Source organism: Sorghum bicolor, chromosome 3 (genome assembly GCF_000003195.3).
Source record: "Sorghum bicolor cultivar BTx623 chromosome 3, Sorghum_bicolor_NCBIv3, whole genome shotgun sequence".
NCBI lineage: Eukaryota > Viridiplantae > Streptophyta > Magnoliopsida > Poales > Poaceae > Sorghum > Sorghum bicolor.
The window spans coordinates 63,658,639-63,686,248 of NC_012872.2; the positions used below are offsets into that span (position 1 = coordinate 63,658,639).

A 27,610-nucleotide genomic window follows, 5' to 3' on the forward strand; every position below is an offset into this window, starting at 1 on the left:
GTGTTGTGCCTCGAAACTGCGTGGCCGCACTGCACAGCCACAGCCTGAGTCGCGATTGTAGCCTCGCAGTCGCAGCGTCGCCGGGTGCCGTCCTACTGGAGCCCGAGGGTCGCGGTCTCGCGCAGTCACACTCACGGCCTCCCAGTCGCGGGTCGCGGCCTCGCCGGCGTCGCTGCTGGGCGTTGGCCACCTGGGCACCTGGCCGTGCAGCCTATGCTGCTTGCTGGATGTTGGGGATTGGGGAGTCACTTGGGAGACTCAGGAATCTGGGAATGGGAGTAGAGCACCCAAGCGGCTTGAGCAGGAAGCAGTTGGCGGCAAGATCTAGATGCGAGCAGGAGCAGCTGGCCGCTGGCCGTTGGGTGCCTCCGTGCCTAGGGTAATGGGGTTAGAGTTAGGGTTAGCTGTTGCAAACTTGCAATATATATTTGCTGCTAGTTGGGCTGGATATTGGACCTGGCGTCTTGGGCCTCCGCATCCACGTTCTGTACATTTGTATCTATTAGCGGGTCGGGTATGCGGGTTTCGGGTACGGGGATAGGGGGAACATCCCCGAACCCGTCACACCCGATGGGGAGAGGATTTTCCCCATTAGTCTCCCCGTGGGGAGCCAATCTCACCCATCCCCGATCTCCAATGGAGGAATTCCCCGCGGGGAATCGGGTTTCGGATCCCCGTTGCCATCTTGACGTCAGATGGATTGTGTCACCGTCTCAGGCCTTGTTTAGTTGTCTCCAAAGTACAAAACTTTTTTAAGATTCTAGATCACATATTCACATCTAATCTCATGACACATGTATAAAACATTAAATATAAATAAAAAGTAATTAATTATATATTTTATTCATAATTTACAAGATAAATCTTTTGAATATAGTTAATTAGTTCATGGACTGTGCACCTTCGAGAAGTATGCGTGGAGATCGATGCACAGTGCGTGTTTAAGCTGAAGTTATACTTGTGGAAATTTTCTCGCAATCACGTACTACGTGACACATGCATAGATGAATTTCTTAAGGATACACTGCTCTCGTAGTTATCGTAGAGTAATTTACACGTCAAGCTAGAGACGAGAACGAGGAGAAAAGTGGTGCCATGATGCATGAGATGACTCGAAGCTAATCCTGCACTGGCAGGGGCCAGGCGCGCGCGATGCTCCTAGGCCCTGTTTAGTTCCCCACCCAAAAATTTTTCATCCATCCCATCGAATCTTTGGACACATGTATGGAACATTAAATATAGATAAAAAAATAAACTAATTACACAGTTTAGTTGAGAATCGCGAGACGAATCTTTTAAGCCTAGTTAGTCCATGATGAGCCTTAAGTGCTACAGTAACCCACATATGCTAATGACAGATTAATTATGCTTAATAAATTTGTCTTGCAGTTTCCTAACGAGCTATGTAATTTGTTTTTCTATTAGTTTTTAAAAACCCCTCCCGACATCCTTCCGACACATCCGATGTGACGCCCAAAAAATTTTCGTTCCCAATCTAAACAGCCCCTAGCCGAGTACCCATGCATGGGTCAGCGTGCAAAGACGTCGTCGCTCCCCGCCTCGACGGCGCCGAACCCCCCGCGGCGCGGCGGCTTCATCGAGGACACAGCGCAGGCGCCGCCGTCTGGCCCGAACACGCACGGCGCGTCCTCGGCGATGGTGCCCATGGTCGCCGCAACGGCCCTCTTCCGTGTGGGGGCCCTGACGGTACCGGCCCCGTAGCCGACGGCCACCGCTGCCGCCGGCTCCGGCTCTGGCACCGGCTCGGCCGCGACGCGGCGCTGGCGCCTGCTGCTGGACGCGGCCGCGGCGCGGAGAAGGTCGTTGTCGGCCTTGCCGGAGCTGACTCGGAGGCGCAGGGGCGCGGAGCCGGCGAAGCCGCGGCCCACGATGCCCGCGGATGACCCGGACGGCAGCACACACCGCGCGCGCACCCGGACATGCCGCGCACGTAGAGGTCGCACGCCGAGTCGCACGCCCGCGACAGCACGCGCATCGGCGCGGCAAGGCACCCGCAGCCGCCGCCCTTCTTCTTCTTCATCCGCGGCGCGTGCTGCGTCGACTTGGCTTCGGATCCCCGGGGGCGGGGGGGGGGGGGGGGGGGGGGGGGGGCAAGGACGAACACTACAAGCTAGGAGTACTGCGAAGGGTGGCCCGCGGTATATAGAGAGGAGGTCCACGCGCGCGATGGCGACGTGGGCATGTGTGGGGCCGGGGAGTGATGAGCACAACGATGGCAACCCTGGGTGTTTCCTCCGGACTGCCTGATACCTCGCTCTGGTCGCTTAACTCATAAGCAATGATTACTTTTTGTTAATTTATTGTAAAAAACATTGTTAAATACTAGCTGACAGAGATTCAGGAGATAAGTCCAATGGCTCTATTTATTTACCATGGTCTTGTTTAGATGTGATTTTTTTTTGGATTTCGGTACTGTAGTATTTTCGTTTGTTTGTGACAAATATTATCCAATCATAAACTAACTGGGATCAAAAGATTTGTCTCATGATTTATAGGCAAACTGTGTAATTAGTTTTTATTTTCATTTATATTTAGTGCTTCATGCATGTGCCGTAAAATTCGATGTGACGAAAAATCTTGAAAACTTTTTGAATTTTGGTGGAAACTAAACAAGGCCCATATGAATGCGGCAAAGTCCAGGTGCTGCTCTTGGAGTTGGAAACATAGCAGTGCTTTGCTTCGTTTGATGGGTCTGTGTATGCTGGTTCGCTTCGGCAAATGGCGTGGCCGCGTGGAGCCGCCGGTTTTGGGTACGGGCCGTGCGGGGAAATGGTCAGAATTCGCGCAAATCCCGCTGGAAATCGAGAGGGATTTGTCCACGGTTTTGGCACAGGGTCCATATCAATTGTCAAGCTGTTTTTTTTATTTGTTTGATTGATAAAATTGTTAAGTTGTTTCTGTTTGACTTTGGCGGCGGCTGATGGGCCATTCATTGCCCATCGGAGCCCGGATGCGTTCATGTGTCAGTCGAAGTTGATGGTTCAGCCGTCCTGCTGATATCACGACTGTACTAGTGTTGTCTGTTGCTGTAGCGTTTCTTCAACGATGGTACCCCAGTGTAAAAAAAAAACAGAGTTGGCAAGTGTCAACCATGGGGAAAAAAATCACGGCCCAGTTGGGGCTGTACTAGCCATGCCACGCTAGAAAATCCCCGTGAGTTGGCTGCTACTTTCGGAATTTTGAAGAGAACGGGGAAAGACTGCACAGACAAATGGCATGCGCGAGTGACAGTTATTGGCGTCTAATTTCAATCGAGAAAACGTGGCGGACTTCGATATCCAACAAACCACTTGACATGAAGGGAGAGACGCTTTTTTTAACAAACCCCTTGACATGGTCCAATAAATGAATACTAAAAATCACCAATGAAGATATCTAAGTTTTTGAAGTTCTAAATGCATTTTTAGTTCTCTAAAGTTATAACGAGTCCCGTTACTAATCTAACCTGACTTACAAGAAGATGTGACATACCGTATCACATCCCACGTGGATCTAGCGGTAGGTTTTATATATGTTTTCATTTTATGTTTTTACATACAAATCTCTAGAAGAGAGCTAAATTTTCATCCGTCTTCATTCCCCTCTTCTTTAGAGGGCGCAACCTCCCTGCGTGTCTACACCTTCGAGGTACAAACACTAACTCCAACGAACGGTGAGGTCTTCATCTTTATTCTCTGTTTCCTAAACACATTTCTCTCCTTCGTATATACGATAGGATCGATATAACAACAGCAACAACAACCGCAATAGCAGTGTGCAATCCGAAGTTTTAATATCTCTACTTTGGAAATTAGGCATTCCTCATTCAAATATTAATCATTCATCCTACTTCTGCTAATAACTGATGTGCAAGTGCAATATAAACATTGTGTCTCTTGGCTTAATTCATGTGCCTAAATTTGATCGGAAGAGTACAACTTAGGTTGTCTGGGTAGTACTATCGGTAAAGTCGTAGAATCACTCCGTATGAGCACGCTTTGGATCGTCGATACAAACACTTTTTTTCTCCAACATCGCGCAGCCGGCGATCCTGCATCACGACCGTAGACTTCTTCTTCTTTTTTTTTTATCCGTATCCAATATGCATCCGTGCCGAACACGCACTGATCCTCGCGTCACCTCACCTTCTTCGCCGGCCGCCACGCCTCCCGTTCTCCGCTACTCCACTCTACCTACCGCAGTACCGCCCCACGCTTCAGCGCTCGGCCGCCGCCCTCCAGTCCGCACGCACGCACGCACGGCACGAGCTCGCCGCGATGTCATGGCTCGCTCGCTCCATCGCCGCCACACTATCCTCCGCCCACTCTGACGACGACGATGAATCCGAGTCCCCCTCCGGCGACAAGAGCCCGCCGCGCGCCTCTGACCCCACCAGCGCTGACACCGTGGAGTCCGACGAGCAGCCGGACACCCCGAGCCGCGGCGTTAAGGGCGATATCTCGGAGCTGACCGAGTCCCTCACCCGCCGGTTCTGGGGCGTTGCCTCCTTCCTCGCGCCACCGCCGGTTGAGGGAGAGGCGGGGGAAGAGGAGGAGGAGGAGGAGGAGGAGGAGGAGGAGGAGGAGGAGGAGGAGGAGCATGCCGCCGCTGCGGAGGTGCCTCAGTCCCCACGGATCGACGGGATCCGGAGTGACCTGGCGGAGATCGGGGGCAGGGTGAAGACCGGCATCTCGATGCTGTCGAACGCCGGCGCGGTGGCGGAGATCTCCAGGATCGCGTCGTCGTTCCTGCCATTCGGGCCTGGGGATCAGGGGGAGGAGGAAGAAGGCGAGGCGGTCGGTGTCACCGAGGAGGTAGTGGTGTTCGTCAGTAACATCTCAAAGCATCCGAAGACATGGCTTGATTTTCCCTTGTTTGTTGATGACCGACACACGGATGGTAAGACCGTAAGAGCCAGTGGCACAGATCAGAGTGCTTGAACTGTTTATTTTGTTGCTTTGATTCATAGATGGTTGAACCGATTGTTTTGGTGCAACTGTGTGCTCATCTTTGTTGCAGTAGTAGTGGATAAGGGAAGAATCTGAGGGTTGACTTTAATTGCTTAAGCTTGTTTGTCTACAATACAGTATTGTCTTACTATTGAAATTATACAGTTTCTAAAGTGCAACTAAATCTATTCATCTTAATTTAGCATCTGAACTCAAGTCATCATTAATTCATTAGTCATCATTGTTTATATGTTGTAGTTGAGTATATTTTGCCTATATTTACAAAGGTTTTGCAGGGAAGTGTTGTTTGCAACTGGTTGTGACGTTGTGTAGATGTTAGCTGAATGGAACCAAATGCGCTACATGATATATTTGCTATGCTGTCAATGTTTACAGTACTTTTGCTCAAACTTGCAACTGGGTCAAAGCTGTTTTTGGAGTTGACAATTATAGGTTCAAAATCTATGAGTTGAATGAGTTGACACAATTTTGCATGTCATTCCTTCATATGATGCATGTCCAATGTTCCTTACCATACCAGATCGATTTTCCCAGTTTCTTACCTACATTTGATATGCTTCTATGTTTTTAGATTTTGAACTGTCAGATGCACAGTATGGACATGCAGTTGCTATAGAGCGCCTTGTGCCAAGCCTGTCATACCTCAGGACTGAGCTTTGCTCTACCAATATGAGTGAAGCGTGCTTCTGGAAGATATATTTTGTGCTTCTCCATTCGAAACTCAGCAAGCAAGATGCTGAAATTCTTTCAACACCACAAGTATACTCCCTCTCCTTTGTTCTGCTTAGGCTTGATTTGTAACACAACTTACATAGATCTTGTCAGAAATAAATTTACTTCTTTATGTGTTATGAACTGTGGTCTTTTTGAATGTGAGATATGCTATCTGGAAACCATTTTATTACCCCCTATAAGCTGTGATTTTGTTTAATTGGTTTATTGAGTTATTGTTTATCCTTTCTCTGAAGTATGAACCAGTCCATTCTCCAGTGTGACTTTGTGAGTAGCGTGAGCTCAAGTTGACTAATACAAACCTGAGGCTGGGGTCAACCTTAGCTAAAATATTAATGGTCCTCAAACTATGTGGGAAAAATTAGCTAGCCTGCCTTTTATATATTGTATTGTATCTTAAGATGAGGCTAACACTACCTGTAGAAACTTAGCCTTCGGTCTTTGTGGATCCATGTTATTGTACATTTGCACTACTCCCTCCATTCCAAATTATAAGATGTTTTGGCTTTTCTAGATACATTGCTTTACTATGTATCTAGACAGCGTATATCTAAGTGCATAGCAAAAGCTATATATCTAGAAAAACCCAAACGTCTTATAATTTGGAATGAAGAGAGTAATTGTTATGGAATCATACATCCAGCATGTATCATGACAGTTACAAATTATCTTGCTTGAAGCTTAAGTGACTTCTTTATTGCTGAGCTGATGGGAATATGGCAACAACAAAAATTATAACCAAAACTTCCCAAATTGATGTTGTTGTATGATAAATGATGTAAAGTTTGATGAGTACTAGACGATGTAGGAGCATTAAACTTGATGATTACACTCGATGCAAGTGTCATCTCCATATGTAAAGTTCATTGATCAAGAACCATATGTATGTCCATTTCCAAGTGGCAGCTCTTATCAGACTAAGTGAGATTCAGGACATGTATGTCCAACGTAGAATTATGTATGTCCATTTCCAGGCTGTAGCTCTTATCAGATAGAGTGAGATTGAGATGTATCTCCAACGTTGACGTTTTTTTGGATATTTATGTCGTGGGGGTTATTTTGATTTCTGAAAACTGAAGCATAACTAGTACTGCCTACCTAGACCCCAGTTTTTTACTTTTTTCAAATGAAGTACTGGCTAACTAGTATTCGGAATATCCTTCATTAATTGCTTGTTTTCTAAATTAAACTAAACTTTCTAATTCATATAGTTAAATTTGCATATCATACATGAAAATGCGAAGCATTCCATTATAATTACTACACATGCTAAGTCTGAATCATATTTTCACATCACACTGCTATTTGTTATGGAAGTCGTGAATCGTACCTTTCTTTTTGTTATTAGTAACTTTGGAAAGGATGTTTCTTGTTGCACTTTTATTTCATTAGGAGCTTGAAGCGTGCATCTATACTTCTCCTAAAATTCGCCTGTTTCACGCAGATCCTGGAAGCAAGAGGACTATTGCAAAGTTCACCAACGAAGAACAAGCTGTTATCAGAAAACAGGAATACTACAGAACCTGAAGAGAGTGAGTTGTCACCGTCAAGCATCCAAAACAAGCACGGAGTAACTGAAGTGCCGTCATTCCAAGAACTAAACTCTGACCATGTGCCAAATGTTGAGGCTGACAAGCATCCTATCTCAAGTGCTGAGGCAGAAATAGTTGACAAGTCTGTAATTCAAGAAGAGTTGGTAATGAAAACTGAGGCCAAGAGTTTACCCACTGAGAAGTCTAACCCTCACCCTGCAGAGGATGATGATGAAAAAGAAGTAGATGATTGGCTACAGGATGTGGATCATGTGTCCAGCAAAACTGGAAACACCACTGCAGTTGGTGAGGAGGAAGATGTATCCTTCAGCGATCTAGAGGATGACTAGGGGGCTGATATCGTGCGAACCAGCTATGAGCACATTGCTAGACGGTGGCTTCATGAAGAAGTGAAGAACACTTAGTTTCTCTGTGCCTCTGGCTTTACCACTTCACTGTCTGGTTCTTTGGTTGCAGTAGCAGAATCACGTAACAATGTCTCTCGCGCGTCCCAATTCCATGTTGTATCTAAGCGGTCTATCGTTTTTCTCTGTACATAAAGTTCTAGACGCGGTTCTGCATTTCCCGCTATATCGCTGTCCTTAAGAGCTGCTTTTGATACGAGATCCAAACGTAATATAATAGTAGTATCATCTATAAGCTTTCAGATATCATGTATCAATTAGGGCAAGTACATTGGTCTTGTTTTGTAGGTGGTCTTGTGTGATGCCACGTAATTTTAAGATGACTTAATGGACTTAATAGACAACATATACAATTGTTGTTTTTTAAGTTGTCTCAAAGTAACTCATAATTTTTTTAATTTATGCATAGGATAAAAGTAAAGTTGTGAGTTGCATGACAATAACAACTCATATAATTCTCGCAAAAAAAAATATAATGCTATAATAGCTCTCATACTCTTAAATTTTAGCTAGTTGTTTCACAAAATGTCGACCTCTTTCTCTCTCCCCTCTCTCTTTCTTCCATATTATCAAAAATCATATGTGGTACTGTATGAGATGGTGTAAGAGACTGTTGATGTGTAGCAATGTATCTGTCTTAATATTATCAGAGTATCACTTACTAATTGCAATATCACACATCCTGAAATGCAGTTTTGGCTGCATAGGTTTGTTCAACACAGGGCCGGACGCGTTTGCATCTCAGAATCCAGTCAAGTTCGTTGAATTTTGGATGGCGATGACCGAAGGCACAACTGCTGAAGCAGTATAGTGCCAAGTAGCTCACATGTACGCACATCACGTCGGCCGAGACTATTTCTGATTACGTATCGAGCACATATCATGCTCGTACGCATTGTGATGATGAAGCAAGGATAATTTCATGACGCTGTTTCTAAAACAATGAAATTTGAACGAAAGACATCCTTTTAGTATAAAATTTCATTCTATAGTTTCATAAGCATTTAATTTCATGACTCATAGATAGTAATCGTGTCAAGAGAATTTAGACGAAACATATTTCTTTTCTCTTCCCCAGTCATGTTATAAAAAATGATTATGTGACAACATATTTAATGCAAATGAAACACTTAGATGAAACACCAATTCTCAATGGACAGTTTCATTATATAGTTTTATAGGCATTTAATTTATAGCCTCATAAAGAATTGGTAATCGTGTCAACTCATTTCTTCTCTCTCTATATTCTTAAATACGCTGCCATGTCATAAAACTATCTACGTAACAATCTATTTAATGCAAATGAAACTCACACAAAGACGGGTCTTAGAAGTGTTCGTATGATTTTTCACAACAGATTACAACCTGTTCTTATTTGTACATTTTGCCTTAACGTTGCATGAAAGTTCATTTCACAATAGTATGCCGAAAATGATTCACTGCTCTAAATAGGATTGGACCAATCAAGGTCAAATACAATGATACATTCACTTGACAAAATCAAGAGCAATTCCACTGGTACAGACTGTCCAAAGTCCTCACAGGCGGACTAAAATCAACTCCGCAATGCTAATAAGCCATGGCTGAAAGTACTCCTCGCTGATTTGTTGTGAGAGAAAAACGCTGCTGAACGGCTGACACATTTGACAGATAAGCTCAAGCGAACAAGTCGGTATGAGATTGTTCATCAAGATTCAAGAATGCTCTTCCATGGCCACACCATATTCCTCGACAAGCTTCGTGACGAGTCCCATAAGATCCACAAATGCACTGAACGATGCTCGCAGGAACCGGGCCTCCACGGCTGCAAAGTGCCTGAATTTCAAAAATACGAGGACTTCAGTTATGGCTTGACACAGCAATGCATAGACAACAGTTAGGGATGACAGAGCGGATATACTAACACGGCCAGCTTGCTGCCTGATAGAGTCATTTCCCTCTTCACCTTGTCAGGCTGCAACTGCAATACAAAGTTGCAAAGTGAGAAAACTGGATGAGTTCATGAAGTACTAGTACGTAGAACACAGCTACTTTACCTCCTTGTCAACCGCTAACGTTTTGTAGACGATGGATGCATTTTCTTCAGACCCATAATCAACTTCAAGGTTACTGCCAAGCAATATGTCAGTGTTGCACTATGCGTTCTACCCAGAAATCATATGCAGGAGAAACAAAATACGCTGTAGGGCAGTGGGGGCAACATGTATCAAGTCATTGCATGATTTTTTTGACATGTCAGTAAAATATCACCTCAAATTATCATCAGAGCATGGTGTCGACGTCAATCGATAAACCAAACAAGCAATTGATACTGATATCAAGTTGCCTCAGGCCTTGTTTAGTTCAACCCAAAATCTAAAAACTTTTCAAGATTCCTCGTCACGTCGAATCTTGCGGCACATATATCGAGCATTAAATATAGATAAAAATAATAACTAATTACACAGTTTGTATGTAATTTACAAGACAAATCTTTTGAGCCTAGTTAGTATATAATTGGACAATAATTACCGAATACAAATGAAATGCTACAGTAGCCAAAGAAATTTCACGAGCAGAACTAAACAAGGCCTCAGTCCCTGGATATCATAACAAGGATGGACTTGCCAAACTACAGCTACAGGCTACCAAATTCCCACAATTTTAGTCAGTTTCCCTTCCCCCCAAAAAGCATTCATGAAAATACACACGGTTTCCTATGTATACATGGAGAAAATACAAAGAATTTACAATGATTTTACATCAAAGATGATCTGAACGAAGAGGATGGTCTAGGCATTCATTCACACATAGGCATTTTCTGCCTAATAATAACCGTCAGTTTCTTTTGAGGGAATTAGTCGAGCACGAAACAAGCATGGCGCTGCAGGCTAGCACAGGGCACATAATCAACAGCAGTCGCACTGCACAAAGGAATCGTAATGGCAAATTGGCTGAGCAAGGAAGCTACGTGCCTAAACGGTATCTGACTGCACCGGCACACGGCCGGCCAAAGACAAAAGGAGGTAGACGGGCAGGGAGGGAGGACTCACCAAGTGAAGTCCCAGCCGCCGGAGGAAGATGCTGGTGGAAAGGAAGCGGCAGCCATCGCGGAAACCGGCAGGCGGGGGCGGGCGAGAGGTCCACACGCCGGTCGGGCCGCCTGCTGCAGCGCGCGCGGGGAAGAAGAGTTTTCGAGGCGGAGGCGGCGCTTGGAGTTGGAGGCGCCGTGACCGTGATGTGATGGAGGGGGAGGAGGCTAGGAACTAGGAAGGGCCGGGGGATCCGCCGAACTGCGGGACGAGTGGGCTGGAAGGTAGCTTTCGTTGGCCCACAAGTGATCCGGGCCTATGAAGGCCGCTTTGTCGACAGGGCTGTGCACGGGCTTTAGAACAGGAAAACACATTAGCAAATCAGTATCGCCACCGTACAGTAAAATCATGCTGCTTAGTCCTACTCCCACGTTCGCTTGGCTAATAAGTCGTAGCTGGTTGCTGATTTGTTGTGAGGGCAAAACAATACTGAATGAAACAAGCTATAGACTGTATGTTGCGACACGAGAGAGACAGAGGTTGATATTCCTCCCATCAACCGTACTTGCCCTTCTAGGCTCTAGCATTCACAAACCGTAGGCGTTCTAAGTTTACTACTGACGCACTCATGTAGAACATCTTCCCTTTTCTGGGTTGCAATCCTCTATCCACAAGTGAGAGTTCAAGAAACGAACAAGTATCACAGTCTCAGTAATTCAGTATGCGTTCGTAGCAATTGCCCAAATTACATGGACCCCAACAGTATCCCCCTTTGAAGGTAAACCGTCAAGTAAGCAAAATAACCCATCTAATCACTGAAGATTTTCTTACAAAAGAATTAGACACCCAAGCCTTTTACAGTCCACAGTCCCAAGCCATATATCTACAATCCACATTTCACCGTTTCAAGTATCCCTGACCAACTATAACCCCTCTTAATCCGGAATCAAAATCTTCTCGTGTAGTCGTGTATGCGTTGAATCATGTACCGTGCTTGCCTTTACCTGAAGTGCTCTTTGGTCGCGTTGCCCACACTCGCAGCAAAATAAATACCCCCATTACTCTCCCTTGTATTCCCGTCACTCAACTTGCTCACCGATTAAATCGAGTCCAACAACCAAGAATGATACCCCTTGGAACAGAAGGAAGTAGAAATGTATTCCTTGCACCGATAGCAGGCTCCGAGCAGCTGCTGTCAAGAGAAGGAAGGAGAGTGCCAGCTCCTTCCTGTATATCCTATTGTGTTTCTTCTTTTTGGAATCCTTTTTGAGATTGGAAGACTCCTTTGTAAGGGAATCAAGGTTGGGTGCAGACCCTACCCTTTGCTGTTTAGACTGCTTCTCGACGAGGGCAATGAGATCACCCTCAGAAGAACGGCCTGATTTCTTGGTGACGACCCACTCGTAGGCACTCCCGAGCTGGAATAAGCCAGAAACCATGGCGTTGAATTTGGTTACTGACATGGTATTCTCAAATAGGAGATAGGGGACAATAAATGGGAAGGATTTGGGGGCTGGGAGGATGTTCAGCAAGGACATGGTTGCCGGAATGTAGCACACAACCCAGGCAGGGAGCTCAGCTTCAGGAATAAACATTGTCATGGGAAGGATGATGCAGAAAAGAGTGAAGGAATAGAAGGGCAAAATAAGCTTGCGAAGGAGAAAGAAAAGAAATATGAGGTTGAACTTCTTCCAAAATCCAATCTGCAGCAAAAAGAAAGAAAGGTTAGCCCCAGCACAAAAGAAGGGTCAAAATTTTGGGAAAAGAAAACATGTTAACCTATTGTTGAGCATATAATATAGAGAGCAACCATATCTGTTTCCCTATGAACGGCACAAAGGATATAAGAATTAAGTCCCACAGAACAAACAAAACATAGACATCGGTAAGTGCTTGAAATGACACTGGTTAGCTTTGTATTTTGATATAATTTTCTTTGATAGAAGTGTGCTGCCCATGTGCCCAGTTAGTTTGCAATTTTATTTGCCCAAGACTTAGCTATAGCCTATAGGAAACATTTAACCAATGATCACTATGCCATTAAAAATATGAGCAGACAATACAAAAATAACGAGGCTCAAAAGGAGAGAGATAGAGATGCCATAAACTAGAATGTGTCAAATTGGAATTACATTTCTTGAAGAAAAAAATAGCAACAAACATAACTGGCAGTCACTGGCATATGAAATAATGTACTCTCCATATGAATAATGGCACATAACTACATAAGTGACATTCACTCTCTTGAAATCTATTTCAGTCCATCATGCTAATTTATCACATTGAATGGGCAGCTAAAACATTATCGACAGGAAGAAAAGGATGAATGATCCCATGCACGAAAAGAGATCGCAACCTATTTAGCAAAAAAACAAAATTTGAAATTATGCATGCAAGGAAAGGTCCACACCTTTGATTTAATAATATCCACAAAGCAGAGTCTAAACAATTGCATGGGACCAGAGTGCCATCGGTGTTGCTGTTTCCGATATGCCTCATACGACTCTGGCAATTCACACTGGCACTGAAAGGACAATCATGCAACACAGCTTCATTTGTAATCACAAGTCTCAACACAATATTATATAATCATAAAGTAAAATATTATATAAAATACCTCAACATCATTAAGGAACATAAACTTCCAGCCCTTGAGGTGTGCTCGGACAGCAATATCCATGTCCTCCACTGTTGTCCTCTCCATCCATCCACCTGAATCCTCAAGTGCCTTTATTCTCCACACTCCTGCCGTTCCGTTGAATCCAAAGAAATTGAGGAAGATCCCATTAACCTGCTGCTCCACCTCAAAGTGGAAGCAAAGGTTTATGTTTTGCAGTCTAGTTAACAAGTTCTCATCCTTGTTCACAAAAGACCACCTTGCCTGAACTAGCCCAACATCCTCATTGCCCTGGAAACCCCTCACACAATAAATCAGACAATTGAATTCACATGGACTCATCCTTAAAAGAAAATGCAAGCAAAAGATGTCCACCAAACCTTGAAATGGGGCACAGTTCGCTTCAGGAAGTCTGGCTGGGGTTGAAAATCAGCGTCAAAGATAACAACAAACTCATAATCTTTTACATAGCTGCAGTTCATGGCTGACTTGAGATTTCCAGCCTTGTATCCATCACGAATTACTCGGTGTCGGTACAATATGCGAACGCCTTCGCGTTGCCACTTCTCCACCTCCTCTTTAATAAGTGCTGAAGTGGCAGCATCATCAGAATCATCTAGCACCTGCACCAAGAAGTTGGGCCTTGGCCAGTCCAGACCGCAAACAGCACCAATAGATTGCTGGTACACCTGCAAACATATAAGTCAAAGGAATGGGATATTTTGTTAAGTTCAAAATAACTGCACAATTAATCGACAATTCCCAGCTTTCAAGATTGTTTAAAAAATTCTAATCTTAGCCTTTCCTGAAGTAGTAATTTAGTAAAACGTAAAAAGATGCTAAAATAATAACCGTTTGTTTCAGTGGTTTCCTTCTCCAAACCTACGATTAAGTTCAATGTATGATAGTCCTCTTTTGCAAAAGATTAAAAAAAAAATATCCAGAAATCGAGAGAATTTTCTGTTCCTCCAACTTCCTAAATGTGTTTGGGAGCCCAAGGTGCAAAACAAGACGCGGGTGTGTTCTAGAATCCTGTAACCGGCTTTACTTTGACTAATGACCACAAATTCCAATTTCAGAATCGAATTTTTAAACCCCCAACACTTCAGAAAAAACAGCACCAGAATGTAGTAGTAAGTAGTAACCATGTACTGGTGCTTTCGGGAGTTGTTGCCAGAAACTGAAACCGTCCCATACCATTTGTATGCATCACACCAATCCCCAAATGATACCTAGAACTAGAGCGAGCCCCCTTGTTTTTCCGCTAGTGGCACTACAGCCTAGGTTTCCCCAATCTAAAACTATCCTATCGACCATCTGTCGAGTCCTCCCAGTTTCAGCTTGAAAACCGAATCTTTCGGTCTCTGCAAACCACCAATGCGGCTATGGCACTCAAGGCCCAATCCCCAAATGCGACCTTGAACACATCCCAACAAAGGAATCGGGCAGAGAATCGAAAACTCTGTCTGCTTTTGTTTCCAGCTCACCTCCTTCTCGTTGCACATTGGAATCTGCACGAGCACCATGGGGAACTCCCCGGTTGTGTCGGCCTCGACGTCGTCGTCCGACCCTTTGCCAGCAGCCTTGGGAACAGGCTTGATGCCCTTGAGCTTGATCCAGAGGCAACCCAGGCAGAGGATAAGGCGGTCGGCGCTCTGGATCAAGAAGAGCACGACGCACGCGTTCGCCATGAACTGCAGCGCCGGCGCGAGGTACTCGAGGCGGACGCGCACCCAGGACGCGTACCCAGCGGCGAAGAGGCCCTCGACGGCGAGCAGGTCGGGGACGTCGACGGCGAGGTGCCAGCCCTGGAGGTGCGCGGCGACGTCGACGGCGAGGAGGAGCATGGACAGGAGGAGGAAGACGCGGAGGAAGCCGTAGAGCCTGGCGCGCAGGGCGGGGCTCTCCCCGGGCGTCGCGGCGGCGCCGGCCTCGTCGGCGTCGACGTCGTCGTCGGTCCGCCCCGCCGCCACCCGCCTCCGCGCGGCGGCGGCGACAGACAGCGCGGCGGAGGCGGCGCCCGTGAGCTTCCCCGCGGCGCGGTGCGCCTTGAGCAGCAGCACCCACGTGATCTGGCGAGCGTTCTTGCCGCGGCCGGCCTTGCCCCCCGCCGCCGCCGACCCCGGGACGGCCCAGTCCGGGCTCTCCATCTTAACCACCACCGACGTCCCGCCGCCGCCGCCGCCGCCCCGCGCCTCCCGTCCCCACCACTGCGCCATTGGCACCTCGCGGTAGAACCCAAGCCACTAGACGCCGCCGCTTCTTGGCTTTGGGCTTTGGCTCCCCCCCCCCCCTCCCACTGAGCACAGCCCCTCACGGCCTCACCTCATCAACGAGACCACCACCTGTGGCCGAGGTGAGCGACGGAGACACACTCACAAGACAAGAGAGAGGAGGGGGCCAAGGATTAATACGAGCTGGGACAAGGGAGGGAAATGCTGGTGAGGTAGGAGGAGGCCGGCCGCACAGGACAGGACCCCACGAAAGCGGGAGCGCGCGCGCGCGCGCGCACGCACGCACGAAAAGAGGGAGTAGGGAGAGCAGGTAGCAGCAGAAGGAGCTCACCACGTCGCGGCGGGGAGGATCCAATCCGCCTGGGCTCGGACAAGTCCAACCTTTATGAGCCCCTATGATTACCGCGACCACCACCACCACCTCCTAATAATAATCAATTACTCCTACTGCGTAGTAGAAATCTCCTCTCTTTCTTTCCATTTTTTTTGGTTCCCTCTCGCTTCTGCTTCCAGCTGGAGCAGAGCACGAGCACGAGCACGGTAGGAGAGGGAGAGAGAGAGAGAGAGAGAGAGGAGAGGCGGCCTTTACGCCACTCGGCAGGGCTAATCAACTCTATCAATCAATTAACTAATCCGCCATGCAAGGAGTGATTAACCGTGGGAAGACGGTGGTTTCGGGATCCGGCAAGTGTCAGTCGTCGCGGGGCCGCGGGCACTGGCAGTGGCAGCGACGACGACAACAGGTGAGGCGGGCGAGCGTGCGACGCAGACGGCAGACGCAGCTAGCGCGAGCGCAACCAACCGCACCGGCAGCACAGCAGGCAGCGGAAGCGCCGGGGCACGTGAGGTGCGGGCGAATGATTCGTTACGTGGAGCCGGGACGCGGGCTGTCGGTGGCCACCAAGACCCTGCCCCAGCCGGTAACTGTAACTGGTGACTGCGGCCGCCGCTCTGTCACCAACCGCCGTTTACCCGTCCAGGAAGGCGCGGGGCCCCTTTCCGCGCGGCCGCCGCTCTGTCGGTCACGCCATGCCCTGCCCTGCCCTGCCCTGCCCTGCCCTGCGTTGCCGGCTCCGGCAGGCCCGGCGGCCGTGCTGTGCCTGCGGCGCTCGGTGCTCTGCTCCCTCTCCGGAACCGCGGGGCTCCGGCCTTTCTCCGAGCAAGCAGGCGTATCGCCTCCACTTCACGTGGTGGAATTGGAATTCTGCAGATCAGATATTCGAGATGAGATCAAAAGCATACTACTCCGACAGTCCGACATGAACAATTCAACACCAAAGGCGCCATTCGTGCGTTCTTGGCGAATCACGGGAGCGATCTAGTTTACTGCTATGTACTAGTACTTGCTATGTACTAGTACTGGACATGAACAATAACCACAAGCCAAGTACACCCTTTACCGCAGCATAAATGAAAAAGGGATCAAAGTTAAAAAGCCGGGGGGTAGCAATGGTGGTGTTGGCCTTGTGCGAATGTCTCTTTGACACCCTGTCCCTGTGCAGGGCCGGGCCGCAGGTCAGGAGCACACCCATGGCCATGGCCCAACCAAAACTGCTGTTGTGCTGTACAAAACCGATGCTGACTGGTCTAAATGACTGCGAAGCTGACAACAGGTAGGCTAGTATGATGAAGGCGAGTCTGCCCGCGTCAGTCCTTTTCTGAACTGTTGGGGCAGTTCGGTGTCGAGGCCATGGACATATCTGAGGCCCATATCTCCAGCTAGGAGTGTAGTTAGAGGAAGATAAACGTGTCAAGTTAAAATAAGTGGAAGAAAAGAGGCGCTAACTTTTGACAGTAGGACAAACCAGAGATGTCTAGACAGCACTACAACAGAAGAAGCCCAAAACTAACTTTTCATGAAACAACTTTGTTTTTTTCTAAAAATTTTAAACAGAAAGGAAAGAAATGGAGAAACAGGAATAGCAAAATATCACGAGATCCAATCAGGGAAACAAGGATCAAACATGGAATCCCGTCCAGGACAATGAGCCAAATAGTATTGCTAGATCTCGATTGATCGACGACCACTTGGCTGGACACAGACGTGTTCCATGCGTGATCTATATTCAATCTTTTACGATCAAGCTTCCAAGGATCTCTGATTGCAGTTGCAGCGCATCGCTTGTTGCTGGATCCATGTGGCGCCGTTCCTGAATGTTTGAGGCCCTCCTCCACGTTGTACAACACTATACATGTGTACTCTTACCGTATAGAATTTAGATGTTGTTTAGGACATTGACACGGTCTCCAAAGCACAATTTTGATATCTTATTTTTATAAAAATATTTAGAACAAAATGATATATGTAATATTTTTATGAAAGTATTTTTCAAGATAAATATATTTATATAATTTTTACGTTTGCAAACTTAACAATATAAAAATTATTGATGATTTATATTCTCAATGTTTGATCTAAACCTCGTCTAAAACAACATGTAAATCCTATATGAAGGAAGTACATGTCGACGTAGAGCGACCGGAGCCGGTCTCTTCCCGCGTCGATTTTGTTTTCCATGCAAAAGACGGTCATCCATGAAATGGGGGCAATCATTACTACCCTTTCTTCATGAATCTGTGACAATCGCCATCCCCAATTCCCAAGTGCGGACGCGTGCTCTGTCTCTAGTACTCATGTACTAGTGCTACTACTTTTCATCGATGAGTAGGAGAAATCTTTTGTAGAGTAGGAGGAGGATGAGAGTTACTAGTAGCACGCCATTGCTCGCTCTCTATGAACGGAATTGGCAGCAGATGAGGGAGCTAAAAACACGCTAGCCACCAATGCAATGCAAGATTGGATCTTGCAGAATGCAGATGCTCCACTCCACTGTGCGTCTGTGCGCAGAGGCAGAGCGCAGGCAACGACAAATCCAACAGCGGCACCAGTACCACCACCACCCATGCCTTGCCCGGCTCCACGGATCCTGAACCCAACACCGGCACTTGGATGATTACTAGCTACTTCTCCATTGGTTGCGCTTGCGCCTTGGTAGATGTAGATCCATGGAACTGCAGTTTTTTTGCTGCCATGTTGCGTGCAGTGCATGGACATATTGTCTGTCAGGTGCAGCTAGCCGTGCAGGCAGAGGCAGTTGTAGAGGTGGAGGTCCCCGGACGGACGGGAGGAATATACCGTGTGGGCACGTACTGGCCATGTGTGAGTGCACAGTGTGCACCAACGCCCCCGACTCAACTCTGCCTCAAGTGGAATGGGATATAGGAGGACATGCCTGCCTCTGCCTGCCAATGCCATGCGTCGCAGACCTGAGAGAGATTTGCGTGATGAAGCCGCTGGCGCCAACAGGTGAAACCCATTGTTCAGGTTTGTTCCATTCCAGCCATGTCAAAAAGTTTCTAGCGAGCCATCCATCCGCAAAAATTATCAACTTGTCTTATTCGTTTGGCTTATAAACCATAGCAGAAAGTACATATCGTTGGCTGATTTATTGTGAGAGAAAAAATACTACTGAATAGCTGACATATTCGACTGATAAGCTCAAGCGAACAGATATTACACCATGTCCGGTCTCGGGTAGGGGCATGTTTGGCTAAATTCAATTGCTAGGGATTTAAACGGGTCAACTAAAAGACCAACTAAAATTTAGCTAAGTTTAACTATTTCAATTTAACTAAAATTTAACTAAGTTTATTAGCTGGAAGATCTAAACACCCTAACTAAAGTTTAGCTAGGGAAACTTTTAGCTAGCTAAACATGCTCCTTTTAGAGCCTCATCCCCAATGATGCAAATAATGACAGTGCATTATACCGATGGTACCATGATCATACACCCACACGCCACGTCTGAATCGGTCATATGGACGAGGCAAAGGCGCCAAAAGCTTCATCGGGCCAGGGTGCCCGACTCTTCTTTTTTTTTTCATCATCATCTTTGTTTCTATCTTCTTTCTATGAAATGAAACCCCGACAAATCAGACATTCAAAGCTTACTCTCTCTGTCCGAAAAAGAGTAGCGTTTTTTACTTTTAGAAATCATGTTTGACCGTTCGTCTTATTCAAAAATTTTATATAAAATATAAAATAAATAAATCATTAGTAAAATATCTATAATAATAAAATAGGTCTTAACAAAATATATAATATTTATATAAAAATTTTGAATAAGACAAATAATCAAACAAGATATGTCGAATTCTAAAACGACACTAGGGAGGAAGTACCTGGTACGCGAAAGCTCTGGCAGTGCACAGCCACAAATCGAGGAGAGCGGCATAAACTGGGAGCACACCGCACACGCATGGCATCAGCGAAACACACAACAGCAGACGTCGTAGGGCAGCGAGCGGGCAATCGCGCATGGGTCGCCAGCGGAGCACCCAGACCCAGGCGTGCAATGATCAGGCAGATTCGGGTGTGCTCGATCACGCTCACCATCTGTCGTAGCAAGTACGTACCTTGCTTGGCACTTGGCAGGGCCAGCGACATGCATGATGAGTACCACTGCTGCTGCCCCGCCGTACCGTGATGATGCACACAGCACACGCACGGAGCAGCAGCGATTACGTCTGGAGGGGCGTGCTAATGATTTGCGTCGATTAATCTGTCTCCGATCAGGTCTCAGCAAAATGGTCGAGACTCGAGAGGCATGGATCGGATCTACTCAAGCTGAGTCGGCACCACAACCACAAAAGTGGTGAAGGCAAAATCACAAGCGGCAACAAACTCACGTTTTGAATCAAGCAAGTCCCGTCGCCGTCTGAATTGGTGGGAGGTTCCATCTGCGACCCACATAAAACGGCGTGTTTTAAATCTCGCCGTGTCAACAGTGTTGAGGTAATATATACCGTATATATACATTTTGCAAGATCTGCACTCAGATATTATTCATTTTTATTTACCAAAAAGAAAAAGAATTAAAATATATAAAGAAATCATGGAGAAATGTCCAAGAGGGGAAAGGATAAATAGGACAAGTAAACCTCATCACACCAATTAAGAGGTTTCAATATACTGCAAATTTATTTGGTAACTTAAAATCCAAACATCCGGTTCGTTATGCAAGCAGAGGGCACACGAGCATTGAGCCCCGAGCATCAAATCTATCTTAGACACTGCAAAAATTTTGCACAACTTTGCACAAAAAACCAATAAAGATTTGTTTGACTACGCCCGTATCCACATCAAATCCATGTGTGTTAATTTTTAAAATTTTTCATCTCAACTTTAACATATATGGATTCAAATCGATAGAAGCAGTCACTGGAACATTTCAAACAAGCAACAGAAACGCAAGGACTAACACTTCTGCACAATGGTACCAACCATGCATGTTTGCGACGACCCATCATTTTTACACCAACCTGGAAACTGTCAACCACTTTACAAGTTTTGCTGAGGGCAAGAAAACAGAAAAAGAAACATATGGGGAACCCCAGTCCACAGCGCCTTCCAAAACCACCGCGCTGCTCACAACACCTAAAGCACACAACCAAACCAGTACCTTCTTCCTCTACAAACCAGAAGGTAGAGCACAAACAAAGCCAATGGAACTAGTAGAGCTTTGAATGCCAAAGGGGCAGCTGCTCACAATACGACATACGGAGTATCATCATAGGAAAGGTAACTGTCAGCCTACAGTTAGCCGTGTTATTTATTATACGACGAATATAATCATGTGATGAGAAAACGCCAAATCTTCTTTGCTGATGACGTCTTCTCCTCCTCCTCGCCTTCATCATCAGAGTCCTCATCTGGTTCATGCTTGTCCACGGAGTCCACAACACCATGTCTGTTGGAGGGGTCAGCTGCAGACTGTCAAGGTAAAAATAGCACAACAATTAGAGATATGTATGACTAATCATGCATAACTTAAAAAAAATATGCTCAATAACATAATGGTAGCTCAGACACCTTCATTTCGCATAAATTCCACTAAGCAAATTAGCAACTCCATATTGCATAGTTTAACACTAAACACAATGGGTTTTTACCAGTGCCTCCAAAATTATATAATCACAATGTAAAAATCCAAACATGGGATGCCATTAGTTCAAGCAATATCTACGAAACTAATAACAACATTCCAATTAATCTGTTCACAGAAACTTAGACGAACTCCTCCTAGTAAAACAAACCTGTTCTCGTATGTACAGATACAAATACTAAGTAAGGGGGGATGCCACAATGCTGTTATCGCACTAAACATTACTTGTTCACAAAACAAGGTGGAAAACATTAAACAGAAACATATAATGAGCATTGAGTAGCTACCACTGAAATATCCTCTGAATGCTCGTCGTCTTCAGGTACCTCTGAAGCATCTGATTTCCCATTTACTAAGGGTACATCATCAGATGAAGGCAGTTCTCCTGCTTGGGTATTATGTGGTCCCTTCCCACACAAACCAACTGGGACTGTGTCATGTTCATTCTTTGAACATTTTTCTTCTAGAATTGATAAACTGCTGGCATTAGACACGACGATACATAGTAAGAAAAAACTAAATTTTTATCACAAATTGAAACAGTTCAGTAATAAAAAAAAGGAAGCATACCAGTTGGAATCAATTTCTCCTCCAATCACTCTCAAAGTCTGAGTAGTGCTCCTTTGCTGCTTTCGTTTTGGCTGTGAAATTTCAGAGTCACCATGAGAGAGTGCATTATTAAGCCTCTTTTTCCCAACTTTCAGGCCATCAACAGTTTGTGGTACTTTCCCAGCACCATTTTCCAGCTGATGAGCAAATAATCCATCTGAATAGGCAGCAGCTAAGCTAGAGTCAATGGCATTGGCCAACTTTGCAGGTACCAATCTATCATTGTGGGGATCAGCACTCTTCTCTGGAGAGCGTTTGAAAATGAACACCTGAGCACATTTTCTGACCCAAGAAATTGGTGTGGAGACTGAAGGGGACACTTCCAATTTCTTTACACTAGTTTGTTTTGGACTAGCATTTTGATCCTCATCAGGAGACAGGTGAACACCATTCTCTTTCAGGTTTTCCACACCACCATTCTTTGATTTCCCACACTGTCTCAAAGACAGTTGCTTGTTCTCAGATTCAATCTTCAGCTCTTCTAACTCATTAAGCTGCTGGATTTGCAGTGTAATTGATTCTCGGTCTGAATGAAGCAGTTTTCTTTGCTCCTGCAACTTCTCGCGTTGCTCATTAAGCGCGTTTATAGTGTTCTTTATTTCAGACAGCTCTTGCTCTCTCCTCTCTCGCTCCAGCATAGCCCCTTTCCTCTCTTCCTCAAGTTTTTGCAATTCAAGCCTGGCATGTTCTAGTTTTGAGTTGATAGCTTCCTTTTCAGAATTGATGTACTCGAGTTCCTTAGATTTTTTCTGCTCAAACTCCTCTTCTTTTTCCCTTAAATATGAATCTATTTCCATCTGCCTTGCCTTTGCAGAATTCAGTAACTCTATTCTCTGGATATCAATGTCTTTCTTCAGATCTTCTCTTTCTTGTTGTATCCTGCTTAGCCAACTAGCACGCTCTTGCTGCATCTTATTCATGAATTCATCATGTTCACGAGCAAGGGACTCTGCACTGCTTTTGAACTGAACACGGAGATCTTCCTTCTCTTGTTTGATAATATCAAGTTCGTCCTTGAGATGCTCATCCATTACTCTTCGTTCTTCAGCAATCCTGGCTGCCTCCTTTTGTAGTTCCTCCTTCTTCTCATCGATCAACTCCCATTCAATCTCAAACCTTTCTTTTTCTGCTAATAGCCTTTCTGCATCAACCATTAGGTCAACTTTTTGGGCTCTCAGACTGTCAATTTCATCTTTAAGTTTCACCTGCAAACTTTGTAAATCTTCCCGTTCATTTTGGGTTATTGCTAGATTCTCCTGAGCTTGAATCGCTTCACGCTTCTCCTCCTCAAAGAAAGATTTTTCCTTCTCTAAATCCAATTTCATGTTCTGAATTTCCTCCTTTTCTTTTTCCAGTTCCATGTGCAGTGTCTCTCTCTCAGAGGCGAGCCTTTTCTCTTCCTCCCGTAACTCATCTGATTTCTTCACCAAAGATTCTTCCTTGTTCGCTAACTCAGCAAGCCTAAGGTTGAGGTTTTGTTTCCGTTGTGCCACTGCATCCTCCTGCTCATTGATGGCAGTTTCCCTCTGATCCAGCAAAGCTTTCCTCGCATCAATCTCTTCCTCAAAAGAAGAAAGCTTAATTTCCATCTCAGTGTCAAATTCCTGCCTTCTTCTCACCAAGGCAACTTCTTGCTCTTGACGCAGCCTTTCTATTTCAGCCTACAGCAAATATCATAACGATTCAGAAGTGTGAACTCAAGATAAATTGTGCACACAACACATTATACAGATTCAAAAGCATGAACTCAAGATAAACTGTGCACACATCATATGATACTACAACTAGAAAACCATACCCTTTCTTTGCTTGCAATGGTCTCTTGGAGAACCAATAGTTCACTTTCACGTTTGTCAAGTATGGATTCCTTCTGAATTATAGCCTACAATACAGCATATGTCAAAATCATAATCTCAGTAACAAAGTACAGCTCAGAATAAAAGAGTGAAACAAACTTCTGTCATAAGCTTCACAACAAAATTCTGCAAGCTAACAAAAGAATAAAGTGAACAACAACACATACTTCCTCCCTAGAAATAATTGCCTGCATGTTCAGATCCAGCTTATTTTTCTCTTCCAAAAGAACCTTTCTTTCATCTTCGAGATTTAACTTTTCCTCCTCCAACCTTTTCTCAGAGCGAGTTATGTATCCAAGTCTCTCAAGGATGTTGTCATCCCTCTGATTAAGAAGTAGTTGTTCTTTCAGTAAAGATTGTTCCTTTTCATGCAAAACTTTTTTGGTATCATCCAACGATTTCCTCAGGAGGTTAATCTCTTTCTCTTTCGATGCATTCCTGTAATAACATGTTGATTTAGATATAAATCATACGGAAGATATTTCCACAGATAAAATCATCATTCTGAACAAAAGATCAGGCGACACAATTCACAAATGACTAAATTGGTAAGAAATGCGCAATCGGTAATGAACTCAAATAAACTAGGAAATCCAACATAATTCCACAAGAAAGTTGAGTACATACTCAAGTTCTAAAGAAGTTCGGTATCTTCTTAGCTGATCTTCACGATCTTCAATGTCTTGCAGACTTCTCAGAGAGGCACTGCGAGTTCGAATGCACTCTGCTTCTAAAGATTTTGCAGTGAGAAGTTTCTCTTCTGCTTCATCAAACTTTTTCTGTGCCCTCTCTATCATTTGAAGGGCTTCAGCAAGTTTTGCTTCATATGAAACTTTTACTTCAGCTGTTTCCCCACGCATATCATGAAGTGCCTTTTCAAGCTACATTGAAAACACAATGTCAGTACCAGAGTTTAATTTGAGAGCCATGCAATTCTAATTGAGAGAAATCAAACACCAAGACAAATCAGGAGTAACCTTTTGCTAGAATCCTACAAAATTTCTTACAACAAATATTGCCTACATGACTTTTCAACATGAGCCTATACTCATGTCCAGCAAGAAACAGAAGGAAGTTTTAGTTGCACACAAAATTAAGATACTAGTGGAACAAGGGACTTTACTATCAGACTTTCTTGTTTTAGATCTCTCAGACTTCACTGCCTCACTACTTAGAGCAATGTCACTATTTATCAATGCACCTAAACCACAACAAGCTTTCTCTTCAGAGACATCTGATTATTAAAAAAATATAACAAGCTTAGCATTCGGTGTATAATTTGGCAAAACAAAGGATAACATCATATTTCAGGTTTATGACATTAGCTTTCAGTGTATATTTTGACAAACCAAGGGAGAACATCATCTTTCAGGTCTATGACATCTCGATGATTAATTAAAATGGAATCTTACATTTGATATGCACTCCTTCTGAATGGCTAGATTTCTTTTGAGGTTTTCTTCCCTCTTTCTTGTTTCAGCTAAAGCAGACAGATGAGAAGCTCGTTCGCGCTTGAGCATGATCTCAGTGGCTTCAGAAGAAGCTTTAAGTTGTTCATATTTGGAAGTCATCTCCTTCCCCTCCAATAAAATAAGTCCGAGATTGTGCTGGTAATCATAAATCTGCAGAAAAAAGATTTGCACCGAATTAAAAAATCAAACAACTAATGGCAAACATGAGTTGTCTATCACTCTATCTTTCGAGAGATTCAAGCATGCAAAGTTTAAGCTGCCTAACAAGATAAGCAGAAGCAACCAGTTAAACACTACAGTGCATAACAAGACAATTTTTTTCACCAGCCGGCAACAGAAAGGAACACATCACATTATCAATGGGAAGACAACGTCATTTTCTCAGTTAATATGTAAAGAAGGTTAAGTAACTGATACCAGAAAACATTAAATAGATTCATGTAAACACAGTAACTGTGGCAAGTCATTATTTTAAACAAATCATCCGGCAATGCGCATAGCTTCTTCAGCTACAGAAAAATGAGGCCTCCGCATAGGATTAAGAACTGATGGATCCACCTTCTGCGGCAGCATTGGAAATAAAAGAAAATCACTCCAAAAATAGTTCGTAAAAATGCAGTTGCGATATGCTAGAAAAAAACAACTGCACCCTACCAGCTCACACTCACATGGCGAGCTAGCTGCCGTAGCTACAGCAGTTGAAAACGCAAATCATCGCGGCCTATACCAAAAGAAACTCTGGGAAACACGACGAAAAACAGAATAACTTGAGCAACTACAACCCTGCAACTCAAACTGCAAAAGCCATAGAAGAATCGTTTCGAGTACAGAAATACCAACAACTATAATTGATAAAAACGGCTTCTATCACTCTTGGGCGACTCATCGTCGTACCTAATAATGGGGAAAAAGCAGGACAACGAGAAAGAAACGCCAAAATCAATTTTCCCTCCCCTAAATCCTCCATTTCCCCCGACGACAGAATCTTGCCATTGTTTTCCCAGATTCTTGGCCGGGCAACCCTACTCGGCTGCCTTCGAAACAACCGGTCTAGTAGAAGCACTAAGCCACCTAACCAAGAACCGCACACCACCACCAAGCCAAGCAAACCAAAAACACCGCGCGTCCACCGCAACGAGACTTTTACCTCTGACTCGAGGCGCGAGATGTAGCCGATTAGCGCCGCCTTGTCCCGGCGCCTGACGGCGTCCTCGTCGAATCCGGCCTCCCGGAGCTTCCTCCAGATCGCCTCGTCGCCCGCGACGCCGCCGGCCGACCGTGGGCTCGCCATGCCCCCGGCGGCGGGAACCCTAGCAGATCCTGCTGCGCCGCCCGCCCAGCCGCAGCCGCAACCGCGCGGCGAGGTCACGCGTTCCTCGCGGCGAGCGGGCCGCGAGTGAGCTCGGTGCTTTGGCTTTCCGGCCGTGGGTGAGTGGAGGCCTCTCTCTCTCCCCCGTCCTGTCACGACCCTCCTGCTTTTCTTTTCTTCCTCGCTTTCTCTCTCTCGTGCGAGTGCGGCCTTGTTTAGTTCCGAAAATTCTTTTCGAATTTCGGTACTGTAGCATTTTCGTTTGTTTGTGACAAATATTATTTAATTATGGACTAACTTGGATCAAAAGATTCGTCTCGCGATTTCCAGCTAAACTATGTAATTAGTTTTTGATTTCGTCTATATTTAATGCTCCATGCATGTGCCGCAAGATTCGATGTGACGGAGAATCTTGAAAACTTTTTGCTTTTTGAGTTGAACTAAACAAGGCCTGCGTCTGGCTGGGGTTTTTACTCGGGTTCGGTGGGCAGGAGCCGCAGGAGGGGGGAAGGAGGGAGAAAATTCATGCGTGGACGAGGGGACCTCCAAATGGGATGCGCCGTGAGCCGCGGCGTGGACAGGGTCCACGTAGTCGTAGCGTAGGTGAACGTTGCTGTATCGGTCTGGATTGATTATTAGGGGATTCTCTGATTTAATTTCCGTTTAGGCCGACGCCAGCTGGGATGAACTGCGGTGTGATACCCGTTGTCTTTGTGTGATCCGATTCCGTTCCTTTTTTATTTCCCACTTTCGTTCTATTTTATGTAATAACATTTAAAACAAACTAATAACTAGTTAAAAACAAGCTCATGAACTTGCAGGTGTTGTTGGAAGCTTCAGATGAAACCCTACTTCCTTCACACGAAGAGAGAACGGATTGGTCAACTTCACTCAAAGG

General features: G+C 45.2%; 4 protein-coding genes and 1 pseudogene across 5 annotated transcripts; 1 reads left to right on the top strand and 4 right to left on the bottom strand.

The window, feature by feature from the left end:
• Positions 1,420–2,073, bottom strand: LOC8079255 (annotated as a pseudogene).
• Positions 4,111–7,946, top strand: LOC8079256. Its single transcript, XM_002456355.2, has 3 exons — positions 4,111–4,899; positions 5,542–5,729; positions 7,147–7,946. Exons 1-3 carry the CDS (start codon positions 4,278–4,280, stop codon positions 7,582–7,584), a joined length of 1,248 nt encoding a protein of 415 aa, XP_002456400.1. The 5' UTR covers positions 4,111–4,277; the 3' UTR covers positions 7,585–7,946.
• Positions 8,984–10,888, bottom strand: LOC8072117. Its single transcript, XM_002458511.2, has 4 exons — positions 10,692–10,888; positions 9,696–9,768; positions 9,564–9,619; positions 8,984–9,474 (listed from the first exon to the last, which is right to left on the bottom strand). Exons 1-4 carry the CDS (start codon positions 10,745–10,747, stop codon positions 9,354–9,356), a joined length of 306 nt encoding a protein of 101 aa, XP_002458556.1. The 5' UTR covers positions 10,748–10,888; the 3' UTR covers positions 8,984–9,353.
• On the bottom strand, positions 11,352–15,904 carry LOC8079257 (probable xyloglucan glycosyltransferase 1). The gene is made up of 5 exons (XM_021457183.1): positions 14,775–15,904; positions 13,668–13,976; positions 13,288–13,578; positions 13,081–13,194; positions 11,352–12,373 (listed from the first exon to the last, which is right to left on the bottom strand). Exons 1-5 carry the CDS (start codon positions 15,504–15,506, stop codon positions 11,750–11,752), a joined length of 2,070 nt encoding a protein of 689 aa, XP_021312858.1. The 5' UTR covers positions 15,507–15,904; the 3' UTR covers positions 11,352–11,749.
• Positions 20,733–26,905, bottom strand: LOC110434066 (protein CROWDED NUCLEI 4-like). 2 transcript variants are annotated; one of them, XM_021457733.1, is made up of 8 exons: positions 26,551–26,905; positions 25,344–25,553; positions 24,559–24,812; positions 24,099–24,369; positions 23,874–23,957; positions 22,037–23,736; positions 21,754–21,943; positions 20,733–21,294 (listed from the first exon to the last, which is right to left on the bottom strand). In XM_021457733.1, exons 1-8 carry the CDS (start codon positions 26,692–26,694, stop codon positions 21,154–21,156), a joined length of 2,994 nt encoding a protein of 997 aa, XP_021313408.1. In that variant the 5' UTR covers positions 26,695–26,905; the 3' UTR covers positions 20,733–21,153. The 2 variants fall into 2 exon arrangements, with proteins under 2 accessions (XP_021313408.1, XP_021313407.1); XM_021457732.1 differs by having other exon boundaries at positions 21,754–21,946.